Source organism: Plectropomus leopardus, chromosome 14, assembly GCF_008729295.1.
Source record: "Plectropomus leopardus isolate mb chromosome 14, YSFRI_Pleo_2.0, whole genome shotgun sequence".
Classification (NCBI taxonomy): domain Eukaryota; kingdom Metazoa; phylum Chordata; class Actinopteri; order Perciformes; family Serranidae; genus Plectropomus; species Plectropomus leopardus.
Window position 1 is genome coordinate 22,305,134 of NC_056476.1, and position 14,336 is coordinate 22,319,469.

General features: G+C 38.6%; 1 protein-coding gene across 3 annotated transcripts in view; it reads left to right on the top strand.

The window, feature by feature from the left end:
* Nucleotides 1-311: 311 nt before the first annotated feature.
* Nucleotides 312-14,336, top strand: part of ralgapa2 (Ral GTPase activating protein catalytic subunit alpha 2) — a 135,306-nt gene continuing 121,281 nt past the window's right edge. For all 3 annotated transcript variants that reach the window (XR_006106507.1, XM_042500410.1, XM_042500411.1), the window contains exon 1: nt 312-533. Coding sequence is in view for 2 of the 3 variants with exons in the window: in XM_042500410.1 (XP_042356344.1) it covers nt 428-533 (106 nt within the window). In the remaining variant the exon portion in view is untranslated. The remainder of the gene's footprint in view (nt 534-14,336) is intronic.

The following is a 14,336-nucleotide window of genomic DNA, read 5'->3' on the forward strand; positions in this document are numbered from 1 at the left end:
TTAGACTGAAGGTGTGAGCAAGTTTTCAACATACAGAAAATGCGCTCAAGCTTCTTACTTTATAAGAAGTAACAATGTTGGACTTTAACAAGACGAACGAACCATCTCTCTAAACAGTGCAGTGGCTAAAAAATATAAGTAAAGCAAACTGAAATAATTTCTAAAAATGCACGAAAACACACCCGCTTGGATTGCAAGGTGGAAGAGCTATAAACAAGGAGGCGTCCTCATATAATGTGGCCACTCCTCCGTGTCAGGCTGCGCTTCCGTGTTTACACACCCACAAAAACAGGACACCAGCGGCCGTTGGTGAATGTTTACCGAGCAGGCATAGAGTGGTGGTGAGGAAAGTGACAGTCACACTGGAGGCTGGGTGTATGGTGAAACACAGGTGATTTCAGCTTCCACGGTTGCATTTTACAGCGGGATGTTCACTCGCAGGGGGCATGGAGACGTCAAGAAATCTACACAGAAAGTTCTGGACCCAAAGAAGGATGTACTGACCCGGCTCAAACACCTCCGGTCGCTGTTAGGTGAGTGAAATGTCACCGGGTTTTTGATGCTGCATCGCCGAGGCTAAGCTAGCCGAGCTAGCTGGCTGGCTAACGTCAAACAAGGCGTCAGGTTAGCTTGCTGGCTGTCACTGCGCTGACTAATGCACGCCAGCTGACAGGTAACATAAATTCGCACTAAAAACCACTTTCGCATTTTGAAGTGTTTGCCATTAACCACGCGTTTTCTTTTATTTTTTTAAGTACAAATAACAGACGCTGTGGTAAGGCATGAATGCTAGCTAATGAGAGCTAGCTCCCCTTGCGGCTAACTAGCCAGCTAATGCTAACTGATGCTGCCTTGTCTGGGCACCAGTCGTTGAGAGGCAGATGTCCACCACAACCTTTGTTGTCATTTAGTCCTGTCTCATCCTGGCTGTTTTTAAAAACAGACTAAGTGCAGCTCTCTGGTTCGTCACATTAGAAACACAAGTCACCATTCTTACACTTTGGTTGAAATGAGAAGGCAGCTTTCTTTAGCTGGTTGCCTGGTTGAGCTGCTATCAAGTTACTCTATCCTGCAGATATTTCACTTGGATATTATGAGAAATATGAATATGAAGCAAGTTAAGTTGTGAAGTCCTTTGTTTCTTCAATTGGATAGGAAGTGCAGTATTTATGCAGTCATAAAACTGTTGTGTGGCTGTTGTCCCAACCCTGTTTTTCTTCACTATGATTACCCAAAGATATGACTTTGCTCTGTAGTTGCCTGACCTGTGCTGCACATCAGAGTTTTGCATTACACATAATGGATCCTATTTCTAAACCACTTTCATGGTTTCATTCATTGATTAGCAATCCTGATGCTTCAAAGAATCCATACAGTGGACCACTTTGCCTCTGTGATTCTCAATGCAAAACCCATTTCACAAACAGGCAGATGACATCCAAGTTAAATAGTTTATGTCCAGTATGTTTTGCAGAACTGAGTCCACATGACTCAAAAACAATCTAAATAACCAAAAGGTATTTTGGAACTCTACAGTATAGCTTCATTTGTAGTTAAATGTGCAGATATACACTCGTCATTGCATTCCACCAGATCAGACATATTCTCCTGCAACCAATATTCCCTTCATAGACCCAGGGACTGTAGCATGTACATGTACATGTCTTCTATTTTCATTGTATTAGAGACAAAATGGGGTCAGTGGGTGCTCTGGGAAAGTGTGGAGAGGAAGAAAAGTTGTCAGGAGGGAATTGTGTGTTGGAGGAAAACTGCAGTGGATTTCTTATAAGTGCAACATACAGTATGATGTGCTACTTTTCTCCAGAATGTAAATCAAAGTGGGTCGCATAGGCCCAGGTTTTGTTCTGTAACCTCAGAGTTCTTGTAAAGATAAATGTCTAGTTAATGCAGCTGTTTATGTTGTCATGTTGTCTAAGCAGCTCATCATATCATGTTATATATACAATACAAACAGTGTAGGTAAAATTATTATTCTGAAAATTTTCAGTTTTATGGTCATTGAAATGTTCTGATATTTCCCAAAATATTCAAAATAACATGATTTACAGTTTATAGCCTAAACAACAATAGTGAACAACTATAATATCATCCAGCCTTACTTGATGGACAACTGGGCACTGTAAGGCAAAGCTTGACAATGAATAGCAGTGAAAATCAATGGAAAGGAAGAATCACTCTGGTAACAGATGATTAGGCTTTGAACCATTTGTTTTCAACAATGCAGGCTTACATCAGACAAGCATCCATCAGTCATAGTGTGTTTTCTATTTCATTGATTTCTTGCACAGTGCACAACTGTGACAGCCAGTATGTGCTAAATAGTTTCCATGCGCTTGAGCAAACCAGTTGTAAGTTAACATGGTTAGATCTCCTTGTATCATAGTACACCTTCAATGTCAAGGCTAGTACAACCAAAGTGGAGGTCAGTAGCGAGCTCTGTATGTCCTCTGTGTTTTTCTTTCCCTCATGTGCAGTTGAAGATAAGGCTGGTGTGTTTATGCAGCAGCTGATAGAGGGGCACTTACAAGTTGATGTCCCCCAACCTCCCTGATTTCACTGTGCTTTCAGCTGAGGATGGACTTCCTCTTAATGTTTCTGCTTCCTGTGTGGACAGGAAGGAGTGATGAGAGATGGGGTGCTGTGGAGGACAGGACAGGGACTTCTGGGAATTCAGCTTGCCTGATATAATTGGTCACAACATTTTGTAATCTATAAGTTGTATTATTCATTAGGGGCTAGGCAATATATCAATGTTATATGGATGTTGTGATATGAGGTTAGATATTGTCTTAGATTTTGGATATTGTAACTCATTTTCAGGTTTTAAAGGCTGCATTAAATTAAAGTGATGTCATTTTCTAAACATATGACATTTTTCTAGCTGCCCTATTATTTGCCTTTACTAGGGCTGCAACAATTAGTCAGTTAGTTGTCGATTTTTACATTACCGACTAATTTGATTATTAGTGATTCATTTTGAGTAGTTTTTATAAGAAAAAGAGAAAAAAAATCAGATAATTACAAAATGTCAACAGCTTTAGTTTCTTCATTAACATTTAAAAAGACTATCTTATGTTGCTATGGCAGATAATTGTTTTATATTAGCTTAAATTTCTAGGGGGCTCTAAATATTTGAACAAAACTTGAGGGTTGCAAGCAGCTTATTGAACCAGTAGATCACTCCAAATTTATTGTCCTCTATGATGGTCAGATATTTTGTAAATTGTCTCAGTTTTTCTGTGGCTTAGTACTACTACAACCAAAAATCTGTTAAACCAGCTTGCTGAAACCAGTTGTAGTATCAGTGGTATTGGAGTTGAAAGGACAATCTGTGGTCTGGGCTATTTTCAGAATGGCTCTGTATTGGTTTTCTGCTCACTGAGCAGATCTGTGGGATAGAGTGTGAAAGCTGCTGCATGTTAATTTGCTGGTCATGCCTGGCTGGATTTGGCTGAGGTTGTTAATTACAGGAGCCCAGCAAACCACCTGATTATTCAGTGCTTCTCTCAATGGAGGAACAAACGACTCTTTCCTGTTCAAAATCATTCTCAAGCGGTATCGACTCGCACTGCATTGGCTGCCCTGCTTTCTCCAAAACCATAAGCCTGAAGTGGATGATCAAATTCTAGCAATAACAAGTATTTAGATCCTTTACTTAAATAGAAGTACTAATAACCATGTGACAATATTCTGTTACAAGTAAGTGTAATCAGGAAAATGTACTAATAACATTAAAAGTAAAAGTACCCAATGCAGAGAAATCCTTAAAAACACACACACACACACAAACCTTGAAACATGAAAGAAGGAACAAAAACATCCCAAAACCTAAAATAAAAACAAAAAAATCAAGATTATTTAAAGAAAAGAAATTGAAAAAGACTTAAATATTTCACAAACTAATTGGCAATTAATTCTCTGTGAATCGATTAATTAACTAATCCTTTTAGCTGTACTTCCCAAAACTGTCGGGGAATTTAATTAATAATAAAACATATTTTAAAAACCTTTCATATGATTTTTATGTTAAAATCTTGCTCCCTCCACAGGGAGGTTAGCATGTCAGGTCAGCTGTGGACCAGTCAGAGCTGCTGGGACTATTAGTTATTCAGTATGTTTTGCTATAATGGGGGTCTCATCATGGGCTCTCTGGTTGAAAGACAAATAACTACATTACATAATCAGCTGAATAGAATAAGCTATATTCTAAGGAGGTACTGTTTGTTTCCTTTGTTGTCCTCAGCTGTTGTAAACAAGCTCAGCGTGAACCTGTGGGTGAACTGCATGGGAACAACAGCGAATGTGTGCAAGTGTTGATAGTGATAACAGTCAGGTGTGTTTGTGTCTGTGGCCAAAGACAATACTTTATGAAAGGAAGCTCTGCTCTCATCCTTTTAAAGAAACAAAATACAGATTACAGGTGACAAGTTAAAAGGATTCATTGATTCATTAAGGGTCATAAGACTGAAAGGTATAAAAGGGAATCACAAGGTGAAGCACCTGAGGAAACAATGAGCACAACACTGCAAGGGCTCTCAACAAGGTGTTCTGTGTGGCAGAAATAAAGGCTGAGATCACTCGACTTCTGATTCTCCTCTTTTGTAATACACTCAGGTTATACTTGTGAATAATTTCAGCCTCTTATCATCTTTTATCCCACAATATGTAGGCACAATGTCGACACTTAAGGGCTTTTCTCAAGGTGTTAAAACCACTGGAGTAAGCGGTCACAGATGCAGGTTTAATTTACTTTTTTGGGGGTCTTGAGGCTTTTTAGATATTTCCTTATAGGCTATCACTCACTGAAGATGATTGAAGTTGAGTTTGTTACTTCGATTAAGGATAAAAATCAACACGTTTCCATGCTTCAGCAGACACTATTATCATTACAGTATTCAGTTTTGCAGTGCTCTATTTCACAATGAAAATACACAGCCTGTAAATCACATTGGCTTAATGAAACTTTTGGAAAAAAATGAGCACGAATGGACTCTTTTATGTCAAAGTGAAAGTTAATCTTTACAAATTAATTTAAACTACACCATTTGCCAAGCTTTAAAACGACTGATTATAAGATAAATACACAGCATTTGAAGCAGAATGCAACTTCCTTTCACAGAGGCAAAAAATATAATTGTTTAGCAATTTGCAAGTGACACCACTAATAGCTACTAAGACAGGACTGTCTGATCTTGCCGTTAGGCAACACCAGACGGCCATTAGCAGGTCTTTGTCTGGTGTTGCCTATTACGATAACAGCTTCTGTCATTATGATCCTGGCATTTAGCATCTTAGCTCTTTGCTGCCCGATAGGAAGAGTGGAAAGAAGGAATGAGGAATGAGCCTCAGGATTGGCCATTTGAAACATTTAAAATATGGAATAATGTATGGTTGCATGACTTTATCTGAGATTGTAGATATGTAATAAGAACCTTTAATGGAACTTTTAATAACCAAAATTCAGACTGACTTCAGTAAACTTTGCAGTGTAATGTATTTTACCTAAGCAAATCCACTACTCAGTCCCATGCTTTGATAAACTGATAATAATTGACTGCCAATATCAGCCAGGGTCCACTAAGATAGGGAATCTAGGTTTACCTGCATTTTACAATCAAAGATAGACTTTGTGTGTGTTTTTTTAATGGCCTTAAATTAGTTGGAAAACCCCAAAAAAAATGAACACATTGCATGTAGAGATAATGCTGCTAAATACAGAGATTGTCATACTTATTCTTACAGGAGGAGGGGGATAGTGAAATATAAGCTTATCATTTTGACACAGATAAAACGGTGTTCATTTTGTCAGCATCCACAACTACAACTTACGAGCCTCTTTCATTGGCAGATCATGCTAAATGCTCGAGATATTTTGTTTTTGAAAGCTCACAAAATAATTCTGAGGCACAGTTACTAAAAACCCTAGGTAGAGGGTACATGTTTCAGCTTTTTAGAAAAATAAAAATTAGACAAAAAAACTTAAAGGTCTCTGACCGAAAGATCACTTATTGAAAATATTATTGAGCATGAGGATGTTTCTAAGTGCTTTATCAACTGTAGGCAACTGGACTGGCCTGAGGTTCTTGGAGATGTTTCACCTCATATCTGAGAAGCTTCCTCAGTTCTAGGTGCTTTTAAAATTCAGCTCTTTAGAAAGACCAGTGAGAGAGCTCTATAAAAGAAGTCATGGTGATTGAGACGGCAGAACAGAGGAGCAAGGTGCAGAGCAAGGCACTTCTGCTTTGTAACTAAATACTTGTCAGAAAACAAGTGCATGCAGAAACTAGTTAGTAACAATAATGGTTAGCATGGCTTTTTTGGTTAGAGATGAATTTAACAGATTTGAGAAGCAGGAATGCTGTAAATACAGGGTTTCCCACACATTCAGTTATTTATGGCCGGCTGCCCAATCAGAACATCTGCAGCCATGAATAGATTATCTATTTTCGGAGCTGAGCTGCGCTGTTCATGAAGAACATTATTGGAATATATACTGTTACAAAGCACCACACTGTCGGAGCGTAAAGCATACTCTGGTCACAGGTGGAGCTGCAGAATGTCAGGCGCATTAAAAATGAAAATTATTTCATTACTTAAGTTCATTCTGCTCGGTCTGAAAGTTTGCATTCACTCAGAAACAGCTGCTCCTCTCATCCATTGAACTGGTAAGCTCTGAAAGGATCAACACATCAATTATCCACACCGTGAGTCACAAATTGCTGCTGAGGAATAAAGAATTCATGGAGTACTCCGCCTGTGCTGCATTCACAGACCCACAAAAAACACCAAATTTAGAGAGGGGGCACAGAGTGACACAAAGGGACATACACGCATTAAAAACAAAAAAAAAGTGAAATGCTGAAATGTTTACATTTTGATATTTTGTCCACCTTTTACACCTTTGATTGTTTTTCCCAGTCCGATTAATAATACCTGTTTAGTGAACTGGTTAGACAAATACCTGTCGGTGTGAAGAATAAAAGAGGAACATTAACTTTATTATTTATAGCGTAAAGTCCTCTTCTGTCCTTTGTTATTCCTGCTATTAAGGTAGCATATGCGAGGCTTCCTCTAAACTGGTGCTAATGTCAAGATAAGCATTTTGCAGTATAAATAAGTCCTGTGCTGCAGTCCCATTAGAATTGCAAACTATGGCATGATAAAACAGAGCAGTTAGCTCTTGCACATTATATTTATGACTGTCGCTGGCTCACCACACCTCTGTGTCTCTGGATTCTTAATGTTTTTTTGAGGATTCTGCCATGTGTTCACACCACAGTAATGGCTTTTTGTGAAATCAATAACTGGTTTTGTTAGTTAACAAATTTTGTAGTGACGTCATATTGGGTGCGGGCTATGGGTTGCTTTGGTACTTGTTTTTTAAAGCACCGGAGGGCTGGCTGAGTCATGTTATCAGTCGGAGCAGACTGTTATGATCTGGAGCATGCTGTCTCATGCTTTAGCTCATTGTACGTGTATGTAAACAGTAATAATCAAACATTTTTTAAGTAATTTTGCCACTAAATACGGTAACATTTTTTACCTAGTATTTTTTTTTCATTGTAGTAACAGCTATTTTTAGAGGGGGTTCAAAGCTAACTGTTTATAGATTTATTTTTATTTGGATACATGTTGTTGACTTTTGTCAACCTCTAGCTTGTTTTTATATCTCTAACCTGTTTCTTTTTTTAGCCAGTGGTATTACTGTTATGTATTTCAGAGCTTCCTTAAACCACACTTGTTCAGATAGGACATAAATCACATGCTGCTGAATGAAAGGCCTTTTTCTTTTTATCTGCTGGACTGCCGGAGAGCTAGAGATAAAAACACACCAGTGCTCTGTGTTCTGCGGTGGATGATACCTGTGCGATTTTACACGGCACACGAAAAACCAGTTTGTCTAGTTGCGCTGTTTACCTGTCCTGCTTTTACAATAGCCAAACCTAGCTCAAGACCTGCAGTTTACTGTGACATTACCTGTTATCAAGGTTGGATCTCTAAGTGGATTTATATTTTATGTTGACTTTGTGGATGTCCAAGCTCTCTAATCTGCTGTGGATTTTTCAGGTTTAAAGCCAAAAGAAAATAAACACTTACCTTTGGCTTACAGTATCAGCAGATTGTTACTGAGTTGTTAAAGAGCAAATTTTTAGGTTGGCAGCCCCAGTGAGATACTGGTTGGTTGAAAAAAAAAAAATATATATATAAATATTTTAAAAATAATTATATATATACACTTTTGTTTCAGGTACCACCCTCATCTTTCCTTAATGTGAGCCCCCTAGTAATTACATTCATTATGAAAATTAAGTGAGGTATCAGCTGAAGTTGAATGACCATCACAACCAATAAAAGGAAGTGTTGCTATAACATGTGGTTTTAATTTTAAGTGGATTAAACCATGTTGCTTCCATGTTTTAAATGTTTTCTCCACTGAGAATGGAGTCAATAATGTGGGTAAAACATGAGTTATTTTGCTTTCCTTAGAAACAGGAATTATTGCTATTTTATTATTTAATTTTGTTTAACTGGGGCTGTTGTTTTGGATTTTGTCCCAGTCAAAAAATGTTTCAGACCTCCCTTTTCATTTGACCTATTTACATTTTTTCCAGGATGTTTAAATAATGGACACAGCTACCGTGGCGTCACCTGTTGGTTGGTGGACTACCTTTTTGAAGCCTAGAGTTTGTCAGGGTGTCAGGGAGTCAGGGTGAATCTGACAGACTGTAGCGACGCCTGGCAGATAGCCTGCCACTCAACCACCTCTTAAATATGTGTAAACTGAGCCTTAATAAAACGTAAACGCTCTGCAGTTGTCAGGAGCAGTGAAATTAGCTGTAGGGACCTGATTGTTTATTGTATCAGGATAAGATTCACCTGTAGTATAACTTTTCAGGTAAGAATTACAAATTCCTATACACCTACAGCATCGCTGACTTTGCATCAATACCTTTTGTTGGAAGGGAAGACAAATTAGGGAACAAGGACAATATTACTGTACTGTGCACATTGAAACCAAATTGTTTTGCGTCCATCTTTTATTTTTTTTCCTGCCCTCCAGTTATGAAAAGGCAATGTCCGGAAGGACTCACAGGGAAACAAAAGTAACCCCTGAGTTGATAAAGATCAGGATTTTAGTGCTACCTGAAGAAGAAGAGTGAAAGTTAGCAGTTTAGCAGCTCTTCAATGCTAAGCTGCCGAGATAAGCCACTCTGTAATGTGTGAGCTCAGACTGAGATAAGGTCAGGCTTTGCCAGTTCTACCATGACTCTTTCACACTGTGCTCTGTGCAGACCCATAGTCCCCAATCTGTTACACAGCGAGACAGACTGCAAGTAGAGAGGCATTCATGCAGTGTTTGGCACAGTGGCATCATAATGAAATTATATGCACCATAAGTGATGTGATTGCTGGAAAAGGCCCCTTTCATATTGATTACATTTCTTGGATTTGTTTGAATGCAGCTGTAGTTCGTGCTGAATCATAAACAATATGACGATGCTCTGCTGTAGCATTTTTATCCTTAGCTTCACATTACTTTTGCAGAGCCATTACAGGCCCATTGACATTTTAAATAAGGTTTATTTATTGCAGACTGGCATACCTTATATGAATTGTATATTATACAATATTATTTGCTCCATTGCTTTGGCATGGCTGTATGTTAATCATTCTCTGTGGAGTCATTGCTCAAAGAGGATGATGCATTGCATGGCCAAACCGGTTATTAATATTTTCTCCTGACTGGCTTTGACAGCTCAAAATCAGCAAGCCCGCTGCAGGCTTACGTGACTGTTAGTCCACAGCGTCCACAATTGTGCAACGCTGCAAACTGAAAGCTTTACAAGCGCAACCAACTCACGGAAGATGAGTCTCTTGTCAACACTAATAGAGAAAACTAAGTGAATTGGCTCCAATCGACCCCCCGATAAGGAACATCAATTTGACCCAGTGAGTGCTGAATTATGATTGATGTCTCCAGACTGGCACAGCTTGGTGCACATTCATCAGTATTAGAAGCAGCTGTGTGTTATGAAGGCCTCAAATAAGGCTCATACAGCCTGCTATTGTAAATGTAAATTGGGTCATGTGACAGCCTTGCCCTTGTCAGCTGGATTTAACAGATTTATGACTAAACTCCTTTTTACTGTGGTCAAATATCAACCACCTCGTCAAGCCATTGTTCACAAAGAGCTGTCTGCAGCTGATCTGTTTTTGTTATTCTCCATATCATTGGGTCTTTCTACCATTCTTAAGGGAAAATTCTTCTGAGAGTCCTGCTTGCACAGTTTTATTAACAAAGATTCTGATATTAACACGTCTTGTTATGTGGTATTGTCTTAAGTAAGAAAAGAATCTATGCACATTAAAGTATTGAAACTACAATAGTATTTCTATAAAAATCTAATATTTTTATAATTACTTTCATTACTTTAAAAAATGAATGCTGTCTATCTCAAAAAAAGGGTGAGATTAAAATACAAAAACTGTAAGTAATGAAAATTATAATTTTGGAAGTGCATCTGTCAGTATGCCTTTTGGGGTCCTCCTCATACTGTACATGTCCCCAGATGAGTGAAAATATCCCAAAATAATACACCTCTCTGATCTTTCAAATGATTAGTCTCATGCATTCTCTTTAAGTTGGTTCTTCTTTGTTTGCAGACAACCATTTAATGAGGGAAGCGCCATCCATGGTGCATCCATCAGCTCCCACATTAGCTACCACCCCCGCATCTCTTCTACTATGCGTTGGCATCCTCCAGGCATCCCTCTGCTGGGGCTCTTAAAGAGTCCTCTGTGTTAGATCTAAGCACACTGCCAAATAAACATATCAGTCTTTTCTCTCTCCTCATCTCCTTTCTGGCAAGAATGTAGTGCACCTGCAGTGTCGGCTAGCCCAGAGCTAATGCAAATGAGCGCATGTCTGATCAAAGGCTTGGTTAGACTGCTTTTTGAGTATGACGTGGCATATTAATGATTCTGCTTCAGGTGGTATAAATGGTATACATTGTAAGTTGCCCCTAGGGTTAAATATGGTTTGACTTATTATTGCATGTGTTGTTTGCTGATTAAGTTTGAACAGGGAGCTGCAGGCAGAGTAGCCAGTTTGGTTTTGAGTGTGTAAATATACCATAGGCTTCAGCTGACTGGATGACCTTCACCCGTTTGGCTAACAAGCCCTGTGTGTACACTGCTGTGTGCACTCTCTTAGTGCTCACTGGGCAAACCAAGTTTAACATCAATTCATTAGAATAGCAAGCAACTGAATGAGAGACTAATTATTCAGTTGAAGCTTAAAGAGGACCTATTATGCTCATTTTCAGGTTCATATTTGCTCTAGTTGAAATCCCAAATACATGTTAATATGCTTTAATTGTCAAAAAACACAATTTTCCTCATATTGTCTGTGCTGGAACACTTTCTCTCACTCTCTCTGTCTAAGAAGCTTAATTTTAGTGCCTGTCTTTTAAAGCCCCCTCCCAAAAGAGCTCAGTCTGCTTTTTTTGTTGGGGGGGGTGTACCTTAATTGAATATATATAGTTGATGTGGGTCTTTCTTATTCAATATTGTTTTTTTTTATAAATAAATTAATAATTAATAATAATTTAAATACATAATTAAATTCCATTCTGAGTGCCATTAAAAAGTCTTAAAATTCAATTACCTTAATCAGTAGGACTCCTGTAGCAGGATTACAATCCAAAATCAAGGAAAAATTAACTATATCAGCAACCAAGATTAAAAAAATGTAATCTTTGTTGTTAGTGCATGTTAGCATGTAGCTTCATGTAGCAGTGTAGGCTAATAATGTAAACATTTGCAGTTGCATGCCTGGAGCAGATGACCATATAAAGAAATGAGTCACGAGCTGATGTCAGCTTGTAGCCAAAGTAGAAAAAACTGTTGGAAACAAAATCTTCAGAGTAGTCTGAAACTTGAGGCTTTTGCTTAGAGAGCTTATTTTTGTATAAGTTTATCTAATTATTTGAAACATTGGCCACTTTTAATATGAATATCCAACATTGTAGCATCCATATATGATGGAATATAATGAAAAGTATAAAAGGTCCCCTTAAATATTATGCTATTTTGCTACAATGGCTACCTTATGTGAAGTTGTTTTGCACCAAAGGCATGCGATAGAGTTACATATTACTGTGGGACTCAGCAGTGTAATCCCCCCTTTCACCCTTTGCCCCAGACGTCAAAGTGAGACACAGGATGACCCTTGGTGCTGTGATGACATTAAAAATATCATAATTCTGTTTATCCAGCCAGAGGTTGGAAAATACTGGCGTGCTCTTTGCACTGACATTTGGATGGGATATTTTTCTGCAACGTTGATAGCATCTGCTTCCATAGAACATTTTGAGAAGATGCTGTGTTATAATACATTTTGGCCCCTCAGCTCTGAGTGTACATTATTATTTTCCAGCTGGTCCTCTCATACGCGGTTGGAACATCTGCTCTTTGCTGACAGTTAACAGGAAACACATCACAATGGAGAACAGTGTCATCCAACCCGAACCTGCTATGGCTGCTCTGTTTGGCATGCGTTTATTAATTCCACTAGAGAAAATTGCAGGTCTTTGCATCATTAAGTTATCACTGTCAGCAGTATCTAGACTGCTGTTTGTACAGTTTTTGCTTGGTTAACAATAAGGCTAAGTTAATGATCCCCTTGTAGTGAAGTCAGTTTACTGTAATTTAGGCATGTGATGGGCCGTAGCTGAGTATTTAGCTTCGGTCAATAAGACGTAGAATTACTAGGATAGCATTTGGGACAAAAATTGACCCTTGTTTTGTTTGGTTACTGAACTTGGCTGGGTTTTCTTAGCACCCCTCTATCCACTCTCTCTTCCCCTTTATTAGTTCTTCAGCACTCTCCCTTCTACAAGAAGTGCTATTATGTGTGAATCACATCACTGAGTGTTGGCATTAACTTTGCTTCCTCAAACAGGGGTTCTGAAAACAAGAGAGCCAAGCTATCGGCTCATTCAGCTGCAGTCACCAGTGTTAAGACACATGGTTTCCTCCCACTATAACAGCCCTGTGTGATCACAGCTCTCCACAGCTGCTGTTCAGCCAGCACTCTTTTCCTGTCTTTGACACAAGAGCCTTGCAGACTCAGGGGTGTCAGTTGAAGGACACAGTTATCTTGTCCAATTCAGAAGATACAGTGTCATCCCCTGCATTCCCAGGACCTGGGGAACAGGTTCAGTCTCTTTCTGTCTGTATACTGTTACCTGAGAAGTCAGTGAAGCCCATTGAGCAGAGGGCCTCGCTGGTTTTTACAGTTCACAATGCTGACAACAATTTCATTCTTTCAGTCCAACATTTCATTTTCAAAAAGTAAGACTTAAAGGTCCAGTGTATAGTATTTGGGGGCATCTATTGGCAAAAATTGGTATATCATATTCAGAACTACGTTTTCATTAGTTTATAACTACCTGAAAATAAGAATAATTTATTTTCATTACCTTAAAATGAGCTGTTGATTTCTGCATAGGGAGTGGGTCCTCTTTCAGGGTATACACACTTGCTGCACAGTAGAAGTTTTAGTTCTGCAACCTCATTGCCACTAAATAGATGCCACTAAATCCTATGCACTGGAACTTTAAAGGTGCAATCAGGGATTGTAATCCAATACACTTTTAGTCAGATTCAGCGAATATCCCCACACGGCCTGCAAGCTGTCCAATCTGCGTGCACCAAAAGAATCCAGTGTTCATACTTACCCTTGGCTCTGTGAATGGGATGCAAACAAAGTTGTGTGTTGAGACACATCACACAATTACAGCCCAACAGCATAAAGTAGCGTTCATGCTCATGCAGAGAAAGGCAGCGAGAGCAAGAAGAACAGTAAATGTGGCACATGCTAACATGTTGAACTCCACCGCTCAGATATCAACAATCCTCCAAAATCATTGACACTACCTTTGAACCAGAGAGTAGGGTTGTGTGATATGAAGAAAATCAAATACCACACTATTTTTGACCAAATACCTTGAAACTGATCCTGAAATAGTATTGTAGGATTGATTATTGTTTTTTTTAAATTACAAAATATTTACACAATTAGATTTCTGATAAATAATCAGCAGTAATGTGGATGTTAATAAAGGTAAAATATAGAACAGGTAGAGTCAGTCTGAAGAAAGTTTACAGCACTTACAGCACTATGATATCCAAAATCTAAGACGATATATAGCCTCCTATCACATTATCAGTCTGATACTGATATATTGCCCAGCCCTGTTTGTAAATTGTTAATAGCTCAGTATGCCATTAAAATCAGACAGTTCATACAG